At 37.6% G+C, this 24,527-nt stretch overlaps 2 protein-coding genes across 2 annotated transcripts in view; one reads left to right on the top strand and one right to left on the bottom strand.

Moving 5' to 3' along the window:
* LOC109479724 (phosphoinositide 3-kinase regulatory subunit 4-like) overlaps nt 1–24,517 on the bottom strand; it is a 39,717-nt gene extending 15,200 nt beyond the window's left edge. The window contains exons 1-20 of the mRNA XM_019781714.1: nt 24,416–24,517; nt 23,911–24,016; nt 22,950–23,074; nt 22,661–22,716; nt 21,757–21,906; nt 21,159–21,260; nt 20,512–20,723; nt 11,781–11,907; nt 9,510–9,585; nt 8,832–8,928; nt 7,334–7,475; nt 6,281–6,376; nt 5,341–5,435; nt 4,845–4,884; nt 2,365–2,447; nt 2,030–2,114; nt 1,576–1,650; nt 1,344–1,416; nt 685–731; nt 261–362 (exon numbers count right to left, since the gene is read on the bottom strand). Of these exons, the coding sequence (XP_019637273.1) occupies nt 261–362; nt 685–731; nt 1,344–1,416; nt 1,576–1,650; nt 2,030–2,114; nt 2,365–2,447; nt 4,845–4,884; nt 5,341–5,435; nt 6,281–6,376; nt 7,334–7,475; nt 8,832–8,928; nt 9,510–9,585; nt 11,781–11,907; nt 20,512–20,723; nt 21,159–21,260; nt 21,757–21,906; nt 22,661–22,716; nt 22,950–23,074; nt 23,911–24,002 (1,875 nt within the window). The 5' untranslated portion in view covers nt 24,003–24,016; nt 24,416–24,517. The remainder of the gene's footprint in view (nt 1–260; nt 363–684; nt 732–1,343; nt 1,417–1,575; nt 1,651–2,029; nt 2,115–2,364; nt 2,448–4,844; nt 4,885–5,340; nt 5,436–6,280; nt 6,377–7,333; nt 7,476–8,831; nt 8,929–9,509; nt 9,586–11,780; nt 11,908–20,511; nt 20,724–21,158; nt 21,261–21,756; nt 21,907–22,660; nt 22,717–22,949; nt 23,075–23,910; nt 24,017–24,415) is intronic.
* On the top strand, nt 12,563–17,627 carry LOC109480051 (mucin-5AC-like). Its single transcript, XM_019782200.1, has 4 exons — nt 12,563–12,582; nt 14,430–14,628; nt 15,679–16,731; nt 17,317–17,627. The coding sequence occupies exons 3-4, from the start codon at nt 15,703–15,705 to the stop codon at nt 17,488–17,490; spliced, it is 1,203 nt and encodes a 400-aa protein (XP_019637759.1). The 5' UTR covers nt 12,563–12,582; nt 14,430–14,628; nt 15,679–15,702; the 3' UTR covers nt 17,491–17,627.
* Nucleotides 24,518–24,527: the final 10 nt, after the last annotated feature.

Here is a 24,527-nt window from a genome sequence, read left to right as displayed (position 1 = left end):
TTATACGACAAGCCGGTACATGCTGGCTTTTTGCAGCATCTATGAATCGGTACTGTACTTATGTACTGAGTCGTGGAGCTTCGAATTAGATAGCCTGGGTGCTCGGCTCCGTTTTGTCGCTGACTACCATGGACTACCCAGGCCTAGAGCCAGGCCAGAGCCTCGGTGGACGTGATCTTTTTTTTTTTTAGGGCAACAGGTGAAAATCAATGCCCACATGGATGTCATCAATAAAATTAAGTCGTTGTGGCCTTACGTACCTGTTGAAGAAGGGGTTTAAGAATGCTGGAGCTCTGCCAACCCACATAGGTAGCCACACCCACAATACAGTCAAAGAAGGCTCCTCTCAGGTGCCAATCATTCTGAAATTTACATATCAGGAAATTTTGCATTCAGTGACTCACTGTACATGACATACATGTATAATCTCTACTGGTAGGTCAGTCAATTCTACTGGGCACAAAAATGACGTAGCCAAAAAATTGTATGATTGTAGCTACAAATTTGCTGAAGATATACACACTGTAACATTAGAAGATGGTGAGTCACTAGGTTAACATTTAATGTATGAAAATGTTTGCATTTAATGCTTAAAAACGTTTTATGTTAGGCTCATGGAAAAAACACCTAGAAGAAATACATTTTTTCTGAAAGTGAAATAAAATGTACATGAAGGTCTCTTACCTTATCATTCAGAAAAGTGATCATATGAGATAGCAATACATCGTTTGCTGAAAAAAGGAAAAAAAAAGAATGAAAAATTGCAGACCCACTGATTCTGAAGCAAAGAAAAGTGAAAAACTTTATTTTTTATTTTATTTTTTTTTATTTTATGAAGATTTACCACATTTGTGGAAGGATTGACATAGTCAGGTGACTATCACCTTTTTCAAAGATGCCAACCCCGAGACAAGACTGTAAGGTTTGAACCACTCACACCGGGAAGGTCCCCTACTCTTTTCGATAAGTGCGGGGGGTAACGTGCGTGGGGTGTGGCTCTCCCAAACACGGGACCTCCATTTAACGTCCTATCCGAGGGACGTCCCTAACCAAAGCTAGGTACTCATTTTCACCTGAGTGAAGTGAGGAAATTCGTGTAAAGTACCTTTCCCAAGGGTACAACGTCGGGGCGCATGTTCGGACTTGTTCGGGTACGACCCGGAATCGAACCCGGGTCTCCCCGTTTCGGAGTCCAGTGATGTACCACTACACCACACGACGCCATTTTTTTCTGTCTAGTTTATTTTACAAAGTCAACACAATCTATACCATAAGACCAGGTAGCAAAAAACTATTAACAAAATTCCTTTGTGCCTAATGACAGAAGTTGTGTTTTCTTTTACCTTTTTGTCGCCCAAAGAACACACATAGTCTGGTGATACCATTTTCAAGAAGGGTTTGTTTCACTGTATTTTCCTGTGAATAAAAGAAAAAAAATTAATATCTCATATCATTTTACATCATCAACAGTAATTCATGCTCAATTTGCTGGTTAAATATTTATGAATCAAACAACTGTTAGACAGTACAAAGGTCAAACATTTTATTTGAAGGTCAAAGACACACAGAACTTACAGAGTCACTGAGTAGAGTGACGACTTTCTGTTGGATCATCTCATGCAGGGCTTGTAGTTCTGTATCATAACTGCCCTGGGTTGGAAAGACAGAAATATTCTCCATGTACTAGCCATTTTTTTTACACCACAATGATTTTATGATTAAGTAATGTTCAGAGAATGTACTCCACTGGTACAGTCAACCAAATAATCATTCCTACCATTCTTCTTAAGAGGTCAGTGCAAAAACCGAGAAAATAAAACTACTGCAAACATTTCAAGATTTACAGACGTGTAATACATTGTTGGGACATATTATTTCACTCCACAATGTTCTCATGATTATCTTATGAGATGTTCAGGGAAATGAAATGTACACCACTGTTCCAAAAACCGTGCAAAAACCGAGAAAATAAAACCACTGTAAAGATTTACAGTTTAACATATAATGACAATATAATATTATGACATACCTGGAACTGCACACTTGGATCTTGTACAACATCATTGTCCTTATCCTGGTCAGAACCCTGGTTCAACTGGACAAGCTCTAAGAACCTAATTAGGACATCATTGCAGAGGTTTTAAGAAAATAATAAGGACATCGTTGAAGAGGTTTTAAGAACATAATTAGGACATTGTTGAAGAGGTTTTTTTCTAATTAGGACAGTAAATAGTAAAATGTAAAGTCTCTGGTATGACCCGGCGTGGGGTTTGAACTCACAACTTCCCGGTTACAAAGTACTCTTCCCTCTCTCTATCCGGTTTATCGTCTATTGTACTGATGTACACAAAGATACAGACTGACCTGAGAGCAGTCTCTGCAAGCACTGCGATGTTTTCAGCATACGCTACACGGACCGCTACTACTTCATCCTGGGTTAGGTGGGACTGTAGGAGACACAAACATGTACAACTAGAATTCCGAGACCTCATACCTCCATGAAATATGATCTTGATATGTAAATGTAAATTTCTTCTTTAATTGTGCAAATGACCTCTGCATTAACATGATATATGCATCGTGATGTATGTTAACTTTTGATTAACTTACAGATGTCCCAAGTATGCCATTCTCATCATTCACCATTACGAAATCATAGAATTTTCGCATTAATTATGGAAATTAGGTCATCATTTGCATAATTAGTATCTGTTGAAGTTCCACCTGCCATAGGTTACATACATTACATGTATGTAAGTAGTATAATGTAAAACACTGTAATTATAGAATTTCCTCATTAATTATGCAAATAAAGTCCTCATTTGCATAATTTGCATTTAATTATGTACATCTCTCTCTCAGCTACCTACACACCAAAAATAATGAAAATATGTTGTTCCTGTCTGGACTTATTGGCTTTTAAACATTTCGCCAGAAAGTGCCCTGCAGTTCCAGAACAAGCCGCTACGGGGCCCAAACTCATATGACTTCTTCCCAAGCACGAGAGCTACCTTCCATCAAAATTTCATGACCCTAGCATGTCCAGATCGCGAGATATCAAAACCGGAAGTTGCGCTGCAGTACCAAGGGAAGCCACTAGGGGGACCAAAATCTCATCATTTCCAGTTTTCGTCACACCCTACCAACACACCAAGTATGAAACCAATCCATCCAGGCGTTCTTGAGTTATCTTGTTGACCAACAGACAGACGGACGGACGGACGGACGGACAGATAAACGCAACTGAAAATATAACCTCCATGACACATTTCATGGAGGTAATAAATGATAAACATGTAGTAAACATCCTTAGAAATATCATGAAAGAGATTGTTCCAAACAAACTCTTTCTTATTATTTTCTTATTATTTCTTTATTTCAGGCATAACTCGCCCATATACAACATACATATAAAATACACACACAATTACATCAGTAAAAGAATAATAATTATATTTCAGTCCATACCATGGTATGGATGAAATATATTGTGTTCTCTGATGTTTCTTCTCCTTCTTCTTCTCCTTCTCCTGCCACACAGTCAGAGGGATTCAACTCCACTATCATTCAGCCAAATGACTTGAAATTTGGCATGGAGGTAGAGTGAGCCAATACCCCCAGGCGTTTTTTTCATTTTTTTGATACATGCCTTTGAAAAATTTTTATGAAGGTTTTTTGGGGCATTTTTCGACAAAAAATGGATTTTTGGATCCTGAGCCCTGGTTTTACAACCAATAATGCTCTGAAATTCGGTATAAGGGTACCTTGAACATGTGTCTACAGAATAGCAGTCACATATTTGGCATACACCACTTCCAAATGACTCATTTGGGGGACTTTAATGGCTATTTTCAGCAAAAAAGGGCCAAAAGTGCTATACCCGTTCCATGTTCTATCTAAAGAATGGCCTGTTCCATCTGCCGTTGGCCATGGAACACGTGTTCCATAGCGGGTTACCTGAGGTCACATTGCACGTAAGTCGTGCAGAATGACCCACACATTCAATTTTATGTGCCTAAGACCTTCAAAATGTATCAAATCTCATCATTGTTAGTATTTGCATACCTGTAATAAGACTAGTAAAGCTTTCGAGATTCAATGTGCTTGTTCTTGCATCTTTGTTCTCAATTACATAGCTACTATATAATTCATTTATTTGAGAATCTTTACCAGTTTTACACTGGGGTAAGTTTGGAATAGTCCACTTTTGCGTGGGAGGGAGATGGACTGAAATATGCTGTATTTGCTCCCAAGCAAATGTCGGCCTCTCTAGTTATGACTATATGTACAGACGGGCCCAGTTATTGCGAAAGAATCTGCTGCGGAATATCACTTCAGATTTAAGAACAGATTGGATAATGTTGTTTGAGGACTTGTATAGACGGGATATGAATGAGTAACATTGTTTACGCCATGTAGCATCAAATGTGTCAATCCTATTGTAGACAAAAATTTCACTTACACTACAAAATCTGGGTAGTGACATTATGATGCGAAGACAGTTATTGTAAGCAACTCGACACTTTGATACAATTCTAGAACTAGCTCTGTCCCACAACTGTGCAGCAAAAAGGTGGGAGCAATGAGCTGTAAACAACGTCTTTTTAACATATGAAGAACAATAAGCAAATTTGCGTGTAATAGTATTTGCACGGCTATACAGACCTCTTATCTGGGTAAGAATACAGTCGTCGTCACTCAGTTTGTCATTAATGTGAATACCGAGGTAAATATACCAACACAGACAAACTTTCACGCTTATTGACACATCAAGTAGGAAACTGCAGTCCTAGTTAGTACATTGTCAGTATTAGAATGTACTGAATGTCAGAGGTTGTACTTACCAGGTTGGGCAGAATGTACTCTGGGAAGATGTTGGCATCACTACATACAAAAGTGTACAGAAACATATTTTAACACATTGTGGATATACATGTGTAAGTGATTCACCAAAATGGATACAGAACCTAGTATGGTAAATGTAAGTATTAGGTTGTATACATTTAATGATTGCAATAAAAAATGTCATCACTGATTCAACTTCTGCTAAGCTTACAAATGATATGAATGAATTTTTTTGATAAAATATTTATACAATCATATTACACACAACAAAAGTTCAGCTATGCTGGGGAGCTTTCGAGACGTACTCTGTCTCTTCATCAACCCGATTCAGATCTCATCTTGGAGTTCTCTTGTCACGTGACTTGATGTGATAATCACGTGACAAGAGACAATCTTATATACAGGTTTCAGGTAGTGACGCTCCCTGTCCTATGAATGAAGCTTTAAAGAATGACAAAACACTGTTACAGTTAATACAATGCATTGCAGTCATACCTTCTTGGGACAGTCTTGACAAAAGAGAGACACCTAGTGAGAGTTTTGAGTGCTGCAGCTCTGACGTGAGGAAATGGATCGTTCACCATGAAGAGCTACATGGGAGGGATAACATATAACTTGCATTTAATGATTATGACACTCCAAAACTTAACTCACAAGATAGAATGCACTAGATTCTATCCAATTAAGAATTATTAAAATAAAAAATACCTAACTTTACATTTAACCAATGTTGATACATGCAGTTACATTTGTAAGAAATAAGAGTGTCAAATTAAATTTTGAAGAGTTAGAAATTATACTGTCCTCAAATGTTGTTCTCCTTTAATATATTTACATATTCTTAAAAAATATGGAATGACCCTACAATATATTTAATACATATTCTTACCATATATGGAATGAGCCTATAATATATTTACATATTCTTACCATATATGTAATGAGCCTACAATAATTTACATATACATACCATATATGGAATGACCAACAATAATTTACATACACTTACCATATACGGAATGAGCCAACAATAATTTACATATAGTGATAACTGATATACTTACCATATATGGAATGAGCAAACAATAATTTACATATACATACCATATATGGAACGAGCCAACAATAATTTACATATACCAACCATATATTGAATGGGCCAACAATAATTTACATATACATACCATATATGAAATGAGCCCACAATAATTTACATATTCTTACCATATATGGATTGAGCGTACAATACATTTACATATTCTTACCATATATGGAATGAGCCTACAATAATTTACATATTCTTACCATATATGGATTGAGCCTACAATACATTAACATATTCTTAGTCTTACCATATACGGAATGAGCCTACAATAATTTACATAATATTCTTACCTTATATTGAATGGGCCAACAATAATTTACATATACATACCATATATGGAATGAGCCTATCGAGGATGATGTCAGAAGGAACATGTTCTGCCATGGATAACAGCAGTTCTAGAGCCATCAGCTTAGACACACAAAACTGCCGGGACAAACAGGTGGATAGAAAGGAGTATTATGAAAAACATTTTGTCCTGGAATGCCCATTGTACAGAGATCTACGCATCTCTCTCTTTAACACTATTAAACTGGGCCAGAGATTTACAAAGTTAACAAATGACGAACTGTTCACACACATAATGTCATCGTCTAAACACCTGGTGATTGAGAAACTCTGTGAATTCGTATACGCATGTCTCAAGAGGAGAGAAGAAACTAGTAAGCTATTGTAAGCTCTAGAGTTAGATGAATTATAGTACTAGTATACATTTTGTCATCTGTTGTTCCCCGACTTCCGAGGGTTAGACGTGCTTGCACAGAAATACTGCGGCTTGATGGTAGCCCACCATTTGTCTCTGTCTTGTGGGTTTACGTTATGTAGGTTCAAGTCGTGGAAGTCCTCCCTTACATTGTTAAACCATAATTATATTTTCTTCTTTGGTCGACCACAAAGGTTTGGGCCTTCCACACCCAGTGTCAGGATCTTCCTAGGCCATTTGTCACTGACTATTCTTTGAAACATTCTCTGAGGCCACACCAATTTTAATTTCTTGGTTAACAGATTTTTCTAGAAAAATAATGGAGCGGGCGGGCGAAAAAAGGCCTATATAGGCATCCTATTATGGCCCAAAATGGTACCATAGGAGCCATGAAGTCAACACACCAGGCTGGTTCAAAATATAAACAATGAATTTTGAACTTTTAATGATACCATTGCATTGAAAGATTGAAGAACTGTAACAACTTGGATGAAAAGGACTGTTTTTAACTGTTCAGGGCAAAATACGAGCATTTTGCAGTTAATTCTGAATTTTTATTTTTATTTGCAAATCAGAAAAAAATGAAGCGGGCGAATCCGTTAACCAAGAAATAAAATTGGTTTGGCCTTATAACAAATATTGGTGAGGAATTTTTAAACTTTACATGAAAAAGCTCTGACCTTCAGACTCCTGACTGTAGAAGTGATGAGGGAAATGATGACCACCAGCCCAGCTGTGTCACTCCTGACCTCTGACCCTTCCTTCCCATCATCCCCTTCTTGCACCAAGTTCATCAGGATTTTGTCAAGGTCATTCTTCAACCTGAAGACAAAGATTTTAAGTACTAGTATGAAGCTGGTGCTTGGTAGCTATTCAAAACACAATTTGTCCTTTACTACATTCGAGAAATTGCAAAATGTTCATAAGTATTAAATACAAATTTCTAAAATGACATGGGTTCAGTCGTTCTGAAATATGAAAAATTATGGGGAAGTAAAGTCAGTTATAAGGCATATCATAACAAGAAGACTTTCACATGTGCATGCTAAAGTAGTATACAAAAAGCAGACTACAGAAGATGGAGACAAACATGATGTTATGATATGTGATGATGTACAAAAAGATAATATTAAGTATATAAGTGAAGTTAGGGAACAAGGTGTTGGAATTTTCATGCAGGGTTTGGAGGAAATAAACCACAAAAGAATCTAACCTGGATATTTTATCATCAGTGAATACAGAGAACATTTCAGTTGAGCTACGTGTGGAGGGGTCAAGAGAGAAATACCAGAGGAAAAAAAAGACAGAAGAGAATAGGACAAATAAATATGAAAGCATAGAAAGCAAACTTGAAAGGATTTTAGAAAACAATTGTGGTAGAAAGAGACACTAGAGTTGGGTGTGTTTTTGTATAAAATTGAAGGTAAACTACAAAGGGAGTTTGGCTTTTTCTTTTAATAAGTGTATGATACAGTATAACTATATAGTACACAAGGTACACATTAAATACAATTGCATATCATTAACTTAATCCTTTATGTTCAAAACACCTAGACCAACACATTTTGGCTACAAGGACAGGACATCAGCATCACATTAACACACTATTCACACATACCTCTGTAATGCTACTCACTTGCTTTTTTTTATCTCTAAGGCCACACCAATTTAATTTCTTGGTTAACGGATTTTCGTAGAAAAATAATGGAGCGGGCGGGCGAAAAAAATAAAAAATAAAAACAGGCCTAGGCATCCTATTATGGGCCAAAATGGTAGGATAGGAGCCATGAAGTCAACACACCAGGCTGGTTCAAAATTTAAACAATGAATTTTGAACTTTTAATGATACCACTGCATTGAAAGATGGAATAACTGTAACAACTAGGATGAAAAGGACTGTTTTCAACTGTTCAGGGCAAAATATGAGCATTTTGCAGTTGCTTCTGAATTTTCATTTTTATTTGCAAATCAGAAAAGCGGGCGAATCCGTTAACCAAGAAATTAAATTAGTGTGGCCTAACTTAGAGTTGGTAAACTAAGCTCTTGGCAATTGAATATAAAAATTATATACTTGCACATAGTACATTTCTTGCAAGACATTGTCATTACAGTTGCTCGCTACATAAAAGGACACCTTAAAATGCATGACTGTGACTAGAGACAGGTGTTGTAGCATACCTGGCCACCTTGTCATCAGGTGCCATGATAGGTGTGCCAGCAAACCTCCCCATGTACAGCTTCAGAAACGTGTAGAAATAGTTGGGGAAGGCCTTTCCTGTACATGTGGAGTAAGTATGATATTATTTTTTTTGGCAAAGCCTCTGGGGCAAAGTGACAATTGCAGAAAATTGATTTTGAAAAAAAATTTTCCTGTTTCAGTCCTGAAAAAATTAGGGTCAGTAGGTAGGGATTATCTTTTTTTTTCTTTCTCTTTTTATTAGACTTTGGCAATCGCTAGTGATTGAACTTAATACAATACAGTAAAACAACAAGTAAAACATGCATGAGGACACTGTCTTATATTTTCAATGTTAGAGTTGGAACACTGATTGTAAAGAGTTTCATCACTCAAGTGTCAGATCAAGGAGCAAGAAAAGGTTGATCAGCTCAAAAAAAGTTGTCCCTTGCAGGGGTCCACACAAAAAAAGTCTAGGGTCGGCATCGGCTGCTTTTTCTAGGGTCGGTCAGGAAACAGGAAACACATTTTTTTTCTAGGCTCATGTACATGTAGTTTTTTTCTATCAAACATTTAAAACAAGGTTTTCATTTATTTGCTGGATCATAAATTAAAAGTGACAAAATTAGTGCTATACAAAGAATTTTCTGAGTATTTGAACTTGATACTTTATCACAAACCTTGCCACTGTTTTAGATACTCTTCAGCCGACAGTCTCTTGGCTGGGTCCCGCTGTATCATGTGCTCTACAAGTTCCTGAAATAAAAGGAATAATTTGTTTATGTGCATTTTGAAACATGCACATGTACACAATCATGCAAATGTATACATTGTTTTATAATTTATGCATGCATGTTTTACATTCTAAACACTATACAGTCACACACAATTACATACAAAATTAATGTACAATACTCTTCATGTTGGAACTAAGGCTTAAACTTTGTAACTATAAAAAATACTATTTTCCTCTCAATCTATAACTGAACCTGCTAAAATTTCCTTCAAAATGGAATCACTCCACGTACAAGCACATTCAAAACCTGACCATTTTGTTAAGAAAGTAAAATTCATACTAGAAAGGTAACATTTGCAAGGCAAATGCATAATGTTTTCCTTTGCATATGGTCTGCTCTGTTAATTCTTAATCAAACACATTGAATTTCATACATATGGTGACAGCAGTCTAAATCCCTCCTGCTATGAAATTGCAACATTTTTTTTTTTTTTTCAACCTTTATTTAACCTTGAAATGTACAGTACATGTGTGTATCAGTACAACTCTTCGGCCTAAGCCGTTTTTCAAGAGGTCAAGGGGAGGTAGGTCAGGGGTCTTTGCAAATTCTTCGGTTCAGTTACAATCAATAGAATCAATAGAATCAATTACAATATAAATATATACAAAGTGTACAAAATTCAAACACTCTCTCGGTATCTCAGTATCAAACATCCAAGTTCACATATTTAGTCGTTCTAAGTTGCTTGACGCAGCCGGTTTTTAAAAGCTGCAACTGACGTAGCCGTTCTTAGCTCAGTTGATAAGTTATTCCACAGTACTGATCCTGAGTATCATCATATAACGCATCATATCATATCATATAACACATCACATCATATAACGCAACATTAGTTACCATACGGCTATTCCGAGATCAGGGTGCGCCAATGGCATCGTGCATTGTTATGTCAATCTTACTCTGTATTTATCGCATTCTGTTGACATTTATCAAACTTGTTATACTAGTACAGTTATTTTCCAGACAATCAGGAAGAGATTTGGTGTTAAGATGTTTAAAACTTATGCTATGGCCAATTTAAGACCAGAAATTGGCATAAAATCTACGTTATGCTGTTGCACTTGAAAAATGCCAGTTTTTGAAATATGCTTTTAAGTAATTTGGGAACAAAAAAATGGAATGAAAAGATTTGCAATATGTTCAGACATGCTCAGTCTGATATGTTTTGGAAAAAACCTGATGATGATTGGAAATTTCTCTTTTCTAGAGCGCATTTATCAATATGTTGTACACGTTATGTAAAATTCATAAATTAACACATTGCAATTAACTTATCTCCCTGTACTAAAAAGGATGGTGATAGAACTGGCCATTTTGCATGTTATGCAAGGTACATCCATATATGACACAAAACATGTGTTTTTATGTTGCTTGTCCTTTGGGTTAATATGGCTGATGGCTTACAGTTACCTGTCTTTTTTGTCCGAGAAAATGTGTAGTGTCCGTTGCTCGGTAATAACTTAAAATAGAAAAGCTGTGGGTGCATATGATTTCAGGTTTTGAAACAGCTGAAGATGCTGACTTAAAACACAGTAGCTATTTCAGTCTATTGCTGTAATTATATGAAATAATGTCAAAAAACCTCAAGGGTGTAGTGTCCGTTGCCATGTAGTGTCCGTTGCCAAGTATACCATATAGGTACATTAATTACATTTTGTTGCAATTTTGAAGTAATTTTGTCATTTATGTTATTTCTGTAGCATTTTGTCAACCCCTTAATGACAGGTCTTGCAAGATTTGGTGTTCTTGTCATGTACTTGAGCGGCCAGATGTGGCCGGCAACGGACACTACAGCTTAGCTGTAGTGTCCGTTGCCGGCCACATCTGAAATGAGTGGGCTAAAGTTTGGAAGAGCACAACTTTTGAACTGAACGTCTCTATCCAAAAATTTAAAAAGTGCAATGTATGGCAACACCTCTAGATCGATTTTCTGCACTGAAAGTAGAAAAATATAAAACTTGAAAAATTGGCCCAAGTGCAACCCTTTGGCGCACCCTGATCTCGGAATAGCCGATAGCAACAGACATACATGTACATGTAACATTGGTTCAGGTCAGAGGTCACTGTTTGGAGAAGAAGAAGAAACTGAGCAAAACCAATATGTTTTCCTTCGGTAAACATAATTAATCATAACATCATTCAGAGAGTACCCACCCTAATATGTTCATCCTCTATTTTCTTGAGGGTGTGTTTGGGGTAGAACTCCTCTTTCTTGTAAGCCAGGAGTTGAGACAGGTCGAACAGCGGACTCCCCTCTGTAAACAGCTCTGCTATCACACAACTGAGGAACGAAACACGGCAATCAGAGATGGCAGACTTCACCCCCTTATTTTATGCATACTGCTTTGCAACCCTTCGTGTCTTATAGCAGCACTGAGGATGCATGGTACATGTACTAGTATGGAGCATGGTGTATTGCAAAAATAAACATGCATATCATCATCATCATCATGCCTCCGGATTATAATAATCCACTTGATAAAGTTACTCCAGTATGTAGTATCTCTCATAGCGGACACTAATGCAGTCCCTGCGAGACCAGTGTCTCTCTCTAGCATGGACAAAACTGTAGTACTATAAGGACGTCCCACTCTACGTCTCCCAGTAGGAAGCCACTGTATTAGTCTACCAGCTGGTTCGTTACTACGAACAACATGCCCTGTCAGGGCTACAGATGAATTGGACGGGAGAGAGCCATAGAGTTGTTTGTTTGTTAGATGTTGTCTGGTGATGAATTGATATTATTGTTTTTACAGTCAACTTGACTTTGTTTCAAACACTTCTTTATATCCTTTTCTTCCTACCGAAAATGTCATGACGTCTTTAAAAATACAAGCAGTTCCATTGTACCTGTTGACGTAATCTTAAAACAAACAAATACTTAATCCCATAAACCCCTTCTTGGAACCACCAGTCAGACTTCCTGCTTGCATAGCCTTGGCTTTAGGGAGATAGGGTAAGTGAACATTATTCATTTGTCACATAAGTGTACATAGTAGATTCATTACCTTAAGCTTTGCTAAGAAGGTTCTAAAAAAAATTAGTTTGTTTTGTGTGTATGCATTGTGTAAAACTATGTGTGTGCAATATGTGTGTGTGTGTGTGTGTGTGTGTGTGTGTGTGTGTAACTATGCATGTGTGTGTGTGTGTACTATGTGTGTGTGTGTGTGTGTACTATGTGTGTACTATGTGTGTGTGTCTGTGTGTGTGTGTGTGTGAACAGCATAACAAATGGGACGTTTTGTATTATTATTAAATATTGTTCATTTCATACTTAGGAATCTACAAAATTAATGTAGTTGACAGTTCTGAGTAATCAATTTATACTGACTGTACATACTCATGTACAATGTATTTTTTTTGTTCAAACAAGTCAGAAACAGACAATAAAAGCCCTGTTTCACATTTTAAAAAACACCACAAACAACAGAATGTGTTATCTGTTCTGGTCGTTGACCAAGAATTTCCCTGGCGCTCACAACATTTGTGTGTGCCGTGCCGTTCCACTTCACACTTCAGCTGCAGAGAATCCTAAACCATTTAACCGTGTGCACCTGTTTGGGAAGGGTCCCTAGGGGGCTTGGACAACGCTCTTGTCAGGTGAAATCTATTGATGGTTCTACGCTAACCGGTTAACACAGAACCCCTTTTAGAGCCTCTGTGCACCACTTTCTGCATGAACAGTAGAGTATTCAGGACTGCCACATGCTTCTTTCCCCAGGAAATGTCAAAGGTTGCAAGTGAACGAACAGTACAGTACACACATCTTCAAAGATTTAAGGCCACACCAATTTGATTTGTTGTTTCTTGGATTTTTCCAGAAAAAATATGAAGCAACAGGGCAAAAAAAACAGGCCAAGGCACCCCATGAAGGCCGGAAATGTTACGATATGAGCCATAAATGTCAATAGATTTTAAAACTTTTATTAAGTTTTAATGAAACAAAATTGCATTGTTACATTGAAAAACTTTAAGAACTAAGAAGAAAAGGACTTTCTTCAACCATTGGGACCAAATTTCATTGAGCATTTTGCAGTTAATTTAGAATCCAAAGAAAATTTTTTTTGCAAATCAGAAGAAAATGGACAGGGCGATCCGAGAAGCAACAAATTAAATTGGCATGGCCTTAAAGAACTAAACACAAAATTTCCATCACTGAATATTTCTCACTCCATCTTGAAATAGTCGGTTAAATTTTATGGTAACTTTGGACAGTGCATCTATGTCAGATGATATACTATTTACTAGTATCTGTATTGAGCATTGGTACATCTTTTATGATAAAGCAGCTATTAATAATAATGACGTGGTGTATTTTGTAAGACAAGCATTGAACGTTTATGGCAGAAAAACTTTCTGGTGTGTGACTGAAGCTATATTGTGGTCCACTCCAGTCTTTGCCTTTAAAAGGGTTTGTTATGAGTAAACAGTTCAGGTAAGCTGGCCAGAGGTGTTATATTACACATCTGTAGAACAACAAACAAAGTGACAATAAGTCGGTACACAGGGAGGTGCCATATAAGGCCTAAGCCGACATACCCAACACTTTACAGTAGACAGTTGTGACGGACTACTTCATTTCTCTCCCGGGGGTGATTGAAGTAAAATTATCATATCTGCATCATTTCATAAACGATTATGTTTTACTAGTAGTGATATTATTTAAGATTTGTGTTATTAAACACCTGTATACAATTTTATAGTTTAATTGAGAGAAAGAAAACTTATCAAAAGTTCGATGGTATGTTTTTTAACAAACTGATGAGTGGCTTAAGTTGGTATCTCCCATTTCACATCTTCAAGACAGTGACAGCAGAACACACTTGAACCACCGATGTCTTAAGTTCTGAAGAAGAACAGACCACCTGGCAAGCGTGAAGAATGTTTTCTGGTGCCGTTACGTCCGATTTATGGAGAGATAATCCCGGACAGGAAGTTTAAACACACTGACTGAGTGTGTTTCTTCACAGAATTTCAGGAAGTGTGTTTTTCTCACAGACAGGTAAGGTTTTCCTCTGAGTTTTGTCTAGATATATGCAAAGAACACGAAATTCCCTCTGGATTTGTCAACTGTTCACAAACAGCCACCTTTGGGTCACCAGTCTATACTTTTCTTCTAGTTTTAAGCTAGTTTTGTACCTTTAAAGGGAAAGTTCTGCTAGAATAAGAGTGAACGGAAACATGATCACAGATCCATTGTGGTACATTAGTATCTAGTTACATGCCCGTGTGTTGGGCTAATGGATTTAGAGGTGAGAATCCCAAAAAACACTAACAACTAGTAAATACATTAGGAAAGGAGCTAAATGTGTCAAACTGATGAAAGGTAGTGGATGCTACCTGAAACGTCTGACCGTTCCCAAAATCATATCCAGTTGCTTGAGTAACTGTTTTTTGGTGCATCTTATTACCTGGATGTCTAACCTTCAACGACGTATGATGAAACAGTGTTTACCATTTTAAACATGTAACTTAAGTTTGCTATGATATGAATATGATGGACTATCACAATCAAAACAACTCCCCCTCTGTTACATTGGTAGTGACTGATATGTAAAATTTGGAAGTTGGCCATGCCAAAATGCATTTATTTACAAAGCACATCTGATATACCCCCTTCCTCCTTTCAACTAGTACTGTCAGTGGCAGAGTAAAAAAAATGTCAGTACTGCAAAGACATATCAAACAAGTTGATTAATATTATTTTTTTATGAATACATGTACACAATCAAAACAAAATGTACTATCATGTACATCATAAAAATCGTTCGTGTGGTGCAACGGCAGCGTGCACGACTCGGAATCAAGAGGTCCCGGGTTCGAGTCCTGACATGCCACCGATCTTGTGCCCTTGGGAAAGGCACTTTACACGACTTTCCCCACTAGACTCAAGTGAAAATGAGTATTGTCTGTCCAGTATTCGTTTCTATGTGCGGGACACAACACCAGCAACAGCTGCCTCTGTTCCGCGTGTATTGCACTCACCCCGTCTGTTACAATTTCAATAAAATAAAATAAAATAAAATGTACATCATCATCTTTTGTTTTTCAGCTACACACGTCTACATAAAACAACATGATGGTCTTTGACTGGATGTTAAGGAGATCCACATTTCTTCTGCTGTGTCTTGGATTCTTTCTTCTCTCAACAACGACTGGAGATCCTTCCTACAAACTAGGAAGACAACTTCTGACAGTGACTGTTGACACCTCAACAGTACCTACCGGTACCACTACTGGTACTACCTCCAAAAATGGTGGTACTAGAGTTGTAGGTACTTCTTCCCAAGGTACTGTGGGTATTTCTTCCCGGCAAAACAAAGGTACCACTGCAAGTACCATTGGAGGAACGTCATCAGTACTTAGCGATGGTACTATGACTATGATGGTTAACTCTGTGAAAAACACTTCGCCGATGACGACAATGAAAGCGACCGAAAAGAGCTCCGTGATGACAGCGCCTACTCAAACAACGAGCACAGTCACTACGGCTGGTGCCACAAGAGAAAACACGTCTCAGAAACTCAGCACATTCTCTCCCTCAACCGTGGCCACTACTGAGCAGAAACGGAGCACGCCCCTACCAAACACAACAGCAGAAACGTCAGGAACAACTCCACCGACAATGTCTCCATCACAAACCGATCCGATAGCCGATACAACAACAAGCATCACCATAGAAGCTTCACAGTCTACCGCATGCGAGACATGTAACCAAACAATTTCTACCTACCCTCAAAACGCTACAAATCCCAGAGATGCACAAGTCAACCAGACCTCCAGCACAACAGATACAACTTACAGCATGCTCAATTCGATCACAACCACTCCTGTTAATGTGACAGGCCAGGGCTCGTCTTCTGTCCTAAACCCTGAACAAGTGAAGGGTCTGATCATGATCTGTACGACCATAGGTGTCCTCACCATTCTCTCGATTGTGTCCTACTCCCTCAAAGTCTGCTGGTGGGACAAACGACCACCAAAGGTGGACAAGGGGAGGAAAGTCTACGAAGTTCCCCCCACGGCTCCTAGAAAAGTACCAAAGCGGAAGAAATCCCTTCCAAGGGATCCCAGGAGAGGCGGTAGAAGACGTGATGATCTAGAGGTACGTAATCTCAAGGTGTATTCTTAACTGTTTTATATATATATATTAATAATTATAGTATAGTAGGGGCATTGTCATTAGATAGCTTTAAACAATGTCTAGAGTTAGAAGTTCAAGGGTTAGGTGTAACAAGTCGATCAGTGTAATATAGGCAGCTGCCACCGCGCCACGTGACTGCGAAGCTGGTGTGTTACGCCGAAAGGCAGTTATACCGGCTATACAGATACAGATTATTAATATACAAAATACTGTGAAGCATTCAATATGTAGCAAGTATGAAAAGTAAACTATAGACAAAACATTAAATCAATCCATTTAGCAATACATAGAAATTTACATAATTTTATACTCAATGCATGTACATGTAAGTATCATAAACTTAAGACTTTATCCTTTATATCTAGAACATCCTACCCAACAGAGAAAGTGTATGAATTTGATACCCTTGACAAAGTGAAGGTTAAAAACTTTTTAAAATTCATACATGGATCATAACAGTGACCAGTATGCATTACAATATGATAATGTTTTCAATAACCAACTTGCACGCAAACAGAATAACAAAGTAACGATATTGTGTTCCAGTCTGCTGAACCGTACCAGTCGTTTGACTACGATAAGTACGACCACGCGTACATCCAGCCCGTGGACCACCACCCGTCCGGTCGGTACGTGTACGCGTACGGCGGATCCTCCAAGTCTTCCCTGGGGTCAATGCCAGAGGAACCTGAGGATGTGTATCTTGAAATGCACCGGTGAAACTCATTTTGTGTTATGCAAGAGCCCGGTTGCATTTGTCTTACAATAGATTACTGTGAAGTGTACGTAATTCCTCATTTTTCCATGGTACTTTAAATTTTAGGCCACACCAATTTTATTTCTTGATTAAATAAAGGATTTTTCTAGAAAAATAATGGAGCGGGCGGGCAAAAAAATAAAATAAAAACAGGCCTAGGCATCCTATTATGGACCAAAATGATACGATAGGAGCCATGAAGTCAACACACCAAGATGGTTCAAAATTTAAACAATGAATTTTGAACTTTTAATGATACCACTACTTTGAAAGACAGAATAACTGTAACAACAAGGATGAAAAGGACTGTTTTCAACTGTTCAATCAGGGCAAAATATGAGCATTTTGCAGTTGATTCTGAATTTTCATTTTTATTTGCAAATCAGAAAAAAATGAAGCGGGCGAATCCGTTAACCAAGAAATTAAATTGGTGTGGCCTCATGGTACTTTTATGTGAGCACTTTTAAGTTTTATGCCAGAGGAACCTGAGGATGTGTATCTTGAGATGCACCAGTGAAACTCATTTTTCGTTCTATGCGCGGTCGCATTTGTCTATTTACTAACTTAAAGGTTTCTGACAGCAAGTTAGGCCACACCAATTTAATTTCTTGGTTAACGGATTCGCCGCTTCATTTTTTTCTGATTTGCAAATAAAAATAAAAATCCAGAATCAAGTGCAAAATGTTCATATTTTGCCCTGAACAGTTGAAAACAGTCCTTTTCATCCTAGTTGTTACAGTTATTCCATCTTTCAATGCAATGGTATCGTTTAAAGTTCAAAATTCATTGTTTAAATTTTGAACAAGCCTGGTGTGTTGACTTCATGGCTCCTATCGTACCATTTTGGGCCATAATAATAGGATGCCTAGGCCTGTTTTTTTTTTTTTTTTCGTCCACCCGCTCCATTATTTTTCTAGAAAAATCTGTTAACCAAGAAATTAAATTGATGTGGCCTTATATATCTTATAAAATAAATGATATGCAGTAAATGAAAGATATTGTTATGGAAGATGACTTTGTTCATCTGTTTAGTAATTTGTCGTGTTGTTGCCTGTATTTATACAAACTCTCGGCTGGGGGTTTATGACCCCACCGCAAAGGGGGCGGGATCACGAGCGTGACTGGTGTATTTGTATTCTAGTCATTTTTACGATACGTTGTTACTAGTTGTGAAGTGCTCACACACTGTTTACATACACTATACTGTTCCCAATCTGCAAAATATAAAACTTCACTGAGAATTGTCGCCTATGACTATTTGTTGATGGTTCAAGCTCTGTCAAACCTTTACTGAAAATTCTATATAATAACAAAAACCTTGTGTGATGTGTGTGATTGTAAATAATGTTGTTGAGTTGAGAAATAATATTTTGAATATGTGCTACAACAGAATAGCTTTATGCCTAAATCTGGCTTATACATATGATGCAAAATGCTGCTCTGACTGAAAAATATGAAAAAAAGCATCCTCTAGTTCAGTTTTGACCATCTAAAGACTCAAGAACCTATATTTGGTGTTGATGTAAAGGATACCAGCACAAATGTATGTACAGTGTACAAAAATGCTTGAAGCGTTTTAGAGGTATTTATACAGTGTTTTGATCATTACTTAGTCACAAAAAGAGTTTTATCTAAGATTTCTTATTAACTAACCTTTTCCCTAGTAATAAATAAGACTAGTCAAATGCTATATTCACAACTTGCTGGTCATGTTATTCAAGAATCAAGATTCTTAGACAGAAAATTTTTTTAAATTGTACATTTGTTGAAAAATACAGACTACATGTATTTTGTATTCTACATAACAGTGCATTGTGCTTTACTGATTTAAAATAGATATGCGGCTCCAGATGTCTTACTGATGTTTGACTGTGTTGTGATAGATGTCGGTTAGCTTGAGGAATGAAATCAACTCTACTCTATATTTTAACTTAGGAAGTCTCAGTCTCATGTTTGTGTGTGTCAGTGTGTTAACGGGTGGAAACTTAAATAGGTAGCTCCCCAGGTTGCTCCCGGGGCTGCTTTTAACATACTGTCTGTTTGGATGTTGATTTGCCTTTAGGACAAGTTTGTAAAATGTAGTGAGGTAGGCATTCCTCCTCCTTTAAAAGAGAAGGTCACTCAAAAAATGATCCGGATCAAGCATCAAATTGTCTTCAGAAATTATCTATCCGGATTGACAATGTGTTCACATCATACTGCTCTTGGCCAATCTGAATTGCATCACATTTAAAATGGATTGAGGAGTTACCTGACTAGAGCCCACCGTCTTGATCCAGATTGATGAATTCTGATCCGAATCGATGCTCAATCCGGATCGTTTTTTTTAGTGTGAACAGGGTCTAAAGGTCATTGAGCAAGCAAGACCTTTAAGAGCGAACTTATGTTCTTAATTGCAATGGAGGGGGACACGAATAAGCCTTAAGGCTTTTATTCAACCTTCAGCACATTCATTCTGTATAGTTTATTTAAATTTATTTCATATTTTGTTTCATTCCTGTTTTAATGTTACATTTCTTTATTGTTTTTATATGCTTGTGCAAATAAAAGTAAGGCCACAGCAAGTAAATTTTATGGATGACAGACTCCAAATCTAATGCTAGCGGGCAAAAAAAACAAGGTGGGCCGAAAAAAACAAGGTTCCTACAATTTAAAATTTTGACTCAATCAATGTACAGATGATTTTGATTCAGTGGGAACATCACATATACACAGCCAACATCACATATCATTGCATCAAAGTAAAAAACAAAACATTAAAGCAGAGCCTTTTCTTGTTTCCTCTCTGCCATCCACCTTCCGGCATGGCAACAGACATCTTTGCCCATTTCAGCACGTTGACCACTGTCAGAAGGCAACAAAATTTCTTGTTTTGTTTTCCAAAATCAGGCGAAAATTAATGTGCGCACTGATGTCATCCATAAAAATTACTTGCTGTGGCCTAAACAAAAAAAAAACAAAAACAAAACAAAACTGAGACTCACCCTACAGAGAAGATGTCCATGGCAGCCGTGAGGTCTCCTAGCCGTACAGTGATTAACCCTTCTTCAGCCAGGGACGTCTCCAGGAGAGTCTGCATCTTGTCTCCCTTCTTCATCTCCTCCTCCTGTCTCACGTCCACGAACCGCTCCGGCGCGATGTAGCACACACGCCGCCGAGACGTGTCGAAGAAGTAGGAAAAATCTGCCGGATGGTCCTGAAGAAATAGAATTAGCGGTTACAAATATAGAACAGGCAAACAAACATGTCACGAATCAAAACATCTACAGATTGTGTTGAAAATGGCGGTATTTCACTTATGTTGATATTACGCCAAAGGGTGGTTATGCCTGCTATACAATTACAGATACAGAAAAATTACATCAAATCCAATCATATATATATATATAGTGAATATTGTTATTTGATATCAGATACTTTTTATTGGCTTTCTCTATGCAAAGGCACACACGAAAACAATGCAAGCTATAACTAAATATATATAAGGATAGGCAGCATAGAAATGGTTAAATGTAACTTTCTATTAAAAATAGAAGGTGAACCAACTGGTAAAACCAGCATTTAAGTTTTTCCTGCATCAAAAAGAGTGCTTAATTTTCTATGTTGTTAGGCATGTGAATATGGAAGATACCTCAGGTAGATATGTAGGCTTGAAGCTGGCAAAGTCTGTAAGAAGGACCCAATTCCACCCAGTCACCATCACATTCTCTGTCTTAATATCACCATGGCAGACCTGGAACAATGGATGATGATCACGGGTTAATGTTGACATGTTCTAGCTTTATATATAGGTTAACAGTCCTGGGCCAGTGCCCTCGGGCCACACAATTGATCAAGCACTACATGACAGCATTGTCCACTGGTAGTGCTGTGTGCTGTGAATAACTATTACCATACTCTTTCCCATAATTATAAGTACTAGTAAGTTGCGTGTTAACCAGAGAAAGTAGTATATGTACCATTTTGGAAAAGTATGAACTGGTTTTGAACCTACGACTGCCTTAATACAAAGCATTCTAACAACACAGTACTGCTTTATAAAATGAGTTAACTTTACTACAAGATCTAAACCAATGCCAATGGCATTGAGTTGAACGGGTAGGAGGTATACATGTAAGTGACTATGCTAGGAGATGGCTTTTTAAACTGCCGTTAATCATTTGAATTTTTTTAATATGTAAACAATACTAAACATCATCAGTACTGGTAATGAACCCTGTACCCCTGACCTTGAGTTTGTGAGCCTGGTTGAGAGCACAGAGCAGTTGGAAGGCGATCCATCTCTTCTCCACACTGTTGAGGAAGGGTCGGGTACTGATCCTGTCGTACAGGTTCCCTCTCACATACTGACGGAACAGGAGGGCTGCCTTCTCTGATAACTGTGAAACACACAAGGTAGGCTTGTGGTTAGTACACTACCAAAAATGATTTTTTTTCTTAATTCATGAACAAATTTTCTTGCATGAAGAAATATCAAGAAAAATTAAGAAGAAATAAGAAAAGAGCAAGAGATATTTCAAAGATTCTTTTCTTGTACATTCTCACTACAAGAAATATTTTCTTATTTTTCTTAAGTGAAGAAATAATTTCTAGAAGTCTTTCTCTGCTTATAAGCTAGAATGTTCTAGAAAATTAAGCTAAATGATCTTGATTTTCTTTGTAGGGTTGTTAATGTTGGAATCTGGAGGATTTGGGTTCGTTTCCTGAGTTGCAGAACCCAATGTTATGCTCTTGGGATATAGGAGTTCCAGAGGTCCCATGTTTGAGGAGAGCCACAACTCAAGGATGTTAAATATCCTGCCGTTCTTATCAAAAAAGAGAAGAGGTTCATCTGAGTACTAGTAGATTAAATCATACATTCTGGTCTAATGCAGCTTGCATTTCCTGTGCAAAGTTGGTAGGTTATGTGAAACAAACAAAAGTACATATAACAAAAGTACACTGACTCTCAAAGTGTTCTATGTAATTATCGGAACTTTCTAATAAGAAATGGGAAGTAAGCATATTATACTATATAATTACTATTCATGTCAATGTTTACCAGCCTTTGGGGTTCAAATTTGCTATACTCCTATAGAAAAACTAAAATTCTATACATGTAGCTGACAGTCATCATGCTACTATTGTACTTACCGTTACTCGCTGGAAAGGAAGACAGTTGGAGGCCGGCTCCAGCTTTGACTTGATGTCTGAAATTCATTATCAGAGCAATAAATCATACTTTTATGAAAATATATCACATGACAACATACTTCACATTTTATCTGCACATTTAGATAGATGTCATTTAAAATCTAACTTATTTCTGGATATCAAGTCAGTTATTCGTACTGAAATTTGTCGGATAGACAAGTTGCATAAAGTTCCATGCTTAATGGAAATGATTAAATCAGATGGCTAAATTAAATGTTTCTGTAACTACCTTCTAGTTCTTCCTTGTACTGTTTAAGCGGCAGAGTGGGGTCATATATAGGAAACACTTTCACCACTGCCAGACCTTCCTTGTACTTGGCTCGGGCAACCTTAAAGAAACGGGTGCTTCCAAGGCTGTAAGAAAAGAAAAAGAGATCTTGATCCAGTTTTAAATTACTGAAAAGTTTGTATTTTTCACTGGTTGTGACAGAGAAGGCAAATGCTATGTACAGTATTTACAAGTTCACTGTGACCTGGAAAATTTTCCTAGCTCTTTTCAACAAGCACAATTAGCTGTGAAACACTACGTCCCATCCTAGGCACACTCACTTTGAGCATATGTTCTATCTGGGATTGCTTTGATACTACTATGGTTCTTTTAACAGCAAATTTAAAACACATCCCCCTCCCTTTGGACATTAGGTCAATGCGAACTTAAACCTATTTATATAATTAAGTCTTGAGATCTCATCATTTTGGATTTAAAATACTGAAAATGAGATAGCTGCATAATAAATCAGCTGATTACCTTTGGTTTGTAACCATCATTTAGAATTAGAACACTAGACAAGAAGAAAACAAAATAGCAACAACATCTGTAACACTATAGCTAACAGTGGGGGTTTATACTAGTACTAGTAGGTGCTACCATCTGACCCGGCTGATGGGTCTAGACCTTTTAGCCAAATTGTTAGAGTGTTGGCATGTGGACTGGTGCCTGGGTTTGGTCGTGGGTTCAAAACCCGGCCCGGGACCAGATATTTTTATCTGTTTCTACTCGCTCCTCCTGCTTCTTACAGTACCAAACCCGGGCACCAGTCCACATGCCGACGATGTAACGATTCGACTAAAAGGTCTAGACTCTTCGGCAGTGTCAGTTGGTAGCGCCTATAAACCCCCCACTGTTACACATCTACTAGTATTAGATATGTTGATTTATCATCTATAACATTTATATATATTTAATTTACCTGCAATCATATTCATAATCTGTGACGTCTGTCAGGTAGTTATCCACACTGAGGATCTGTGACGGCGCGATGCTGGTCAGCTGAGCTCCCATGGTGGCACCGAAAACTGGCTCGGGGAAAAAAATCGTCAGGCAATAAAAATCTGACTAGAAAGGTAACATTTGCAAGACAAATGCATAATGTTTACCTTCGAATATACTGTGCATTCTTACTCAAAGACATTCATATATATGGTCAGAAATTCTCAGAATCTAAATCCCTCCTGCTATAAAATTGCAACATGATGTAACCCAACACCAGTTACCATGGTAACAGACACAACATTGGTTCAGGTCGTTGAGGTCACTGTTTGGAGAAGAAGAAGAAGAGGAAACTGAGCAAAAACAAATGTTTTCCATCAGAATATGCCCCTCCCCATGGTGATCTGTAGGAATTGACAGGTTTACATACAAAGACACTGCCTAAAATCGGTTTCTAAGTTGCCTGGATAATCTAAAAGTCTTACCCTGATGCAGAATTTCCAACAGAAGGGTACAAAACGTGAGATTAGGTCACTTTTACGCGGAATATCGCTGAAAAGTGAGAATTTTGGTCACGTAGCGGCCATTTTGTTTTGG

This window comes from Branchiostoma belcheri, unplaced genomic scaffold, assembly GCF_001625305.1.
Source record: "Branchiostoma belcheri isolate BF01 breed outbred unplaced genomic scaffold, Haploidv18h27 scaffold5, whole genome shotgun sequence".
NCBI lineage: Eukaryota > Metazoa > Chordata > Leptocardii > Amphioxiformes > Branchiostomatidae > Branchiostoma > Branchiostoma belcheri.
Note: the sequence above shows the minus strand (reverse complement) of the source record. Positions and strands in the feature narration are given on the sequence as shown.

Coding starts and splice junctions, on each gene's coding strand:
- LOC109480051 (XM_019782200.1), top strand. CDS start 15,703: ATGATGGTCTTTGACTGGATGTTAAGGAGATCCACATTTCTTCTGCTG. Junction 16,732..17,316: donor GAAGACGTGATGATCTAGAG/GTACGTAATCTC, acceptor ATTGTGTTCCAG/TCTGCTGAACCGTACCAGTC.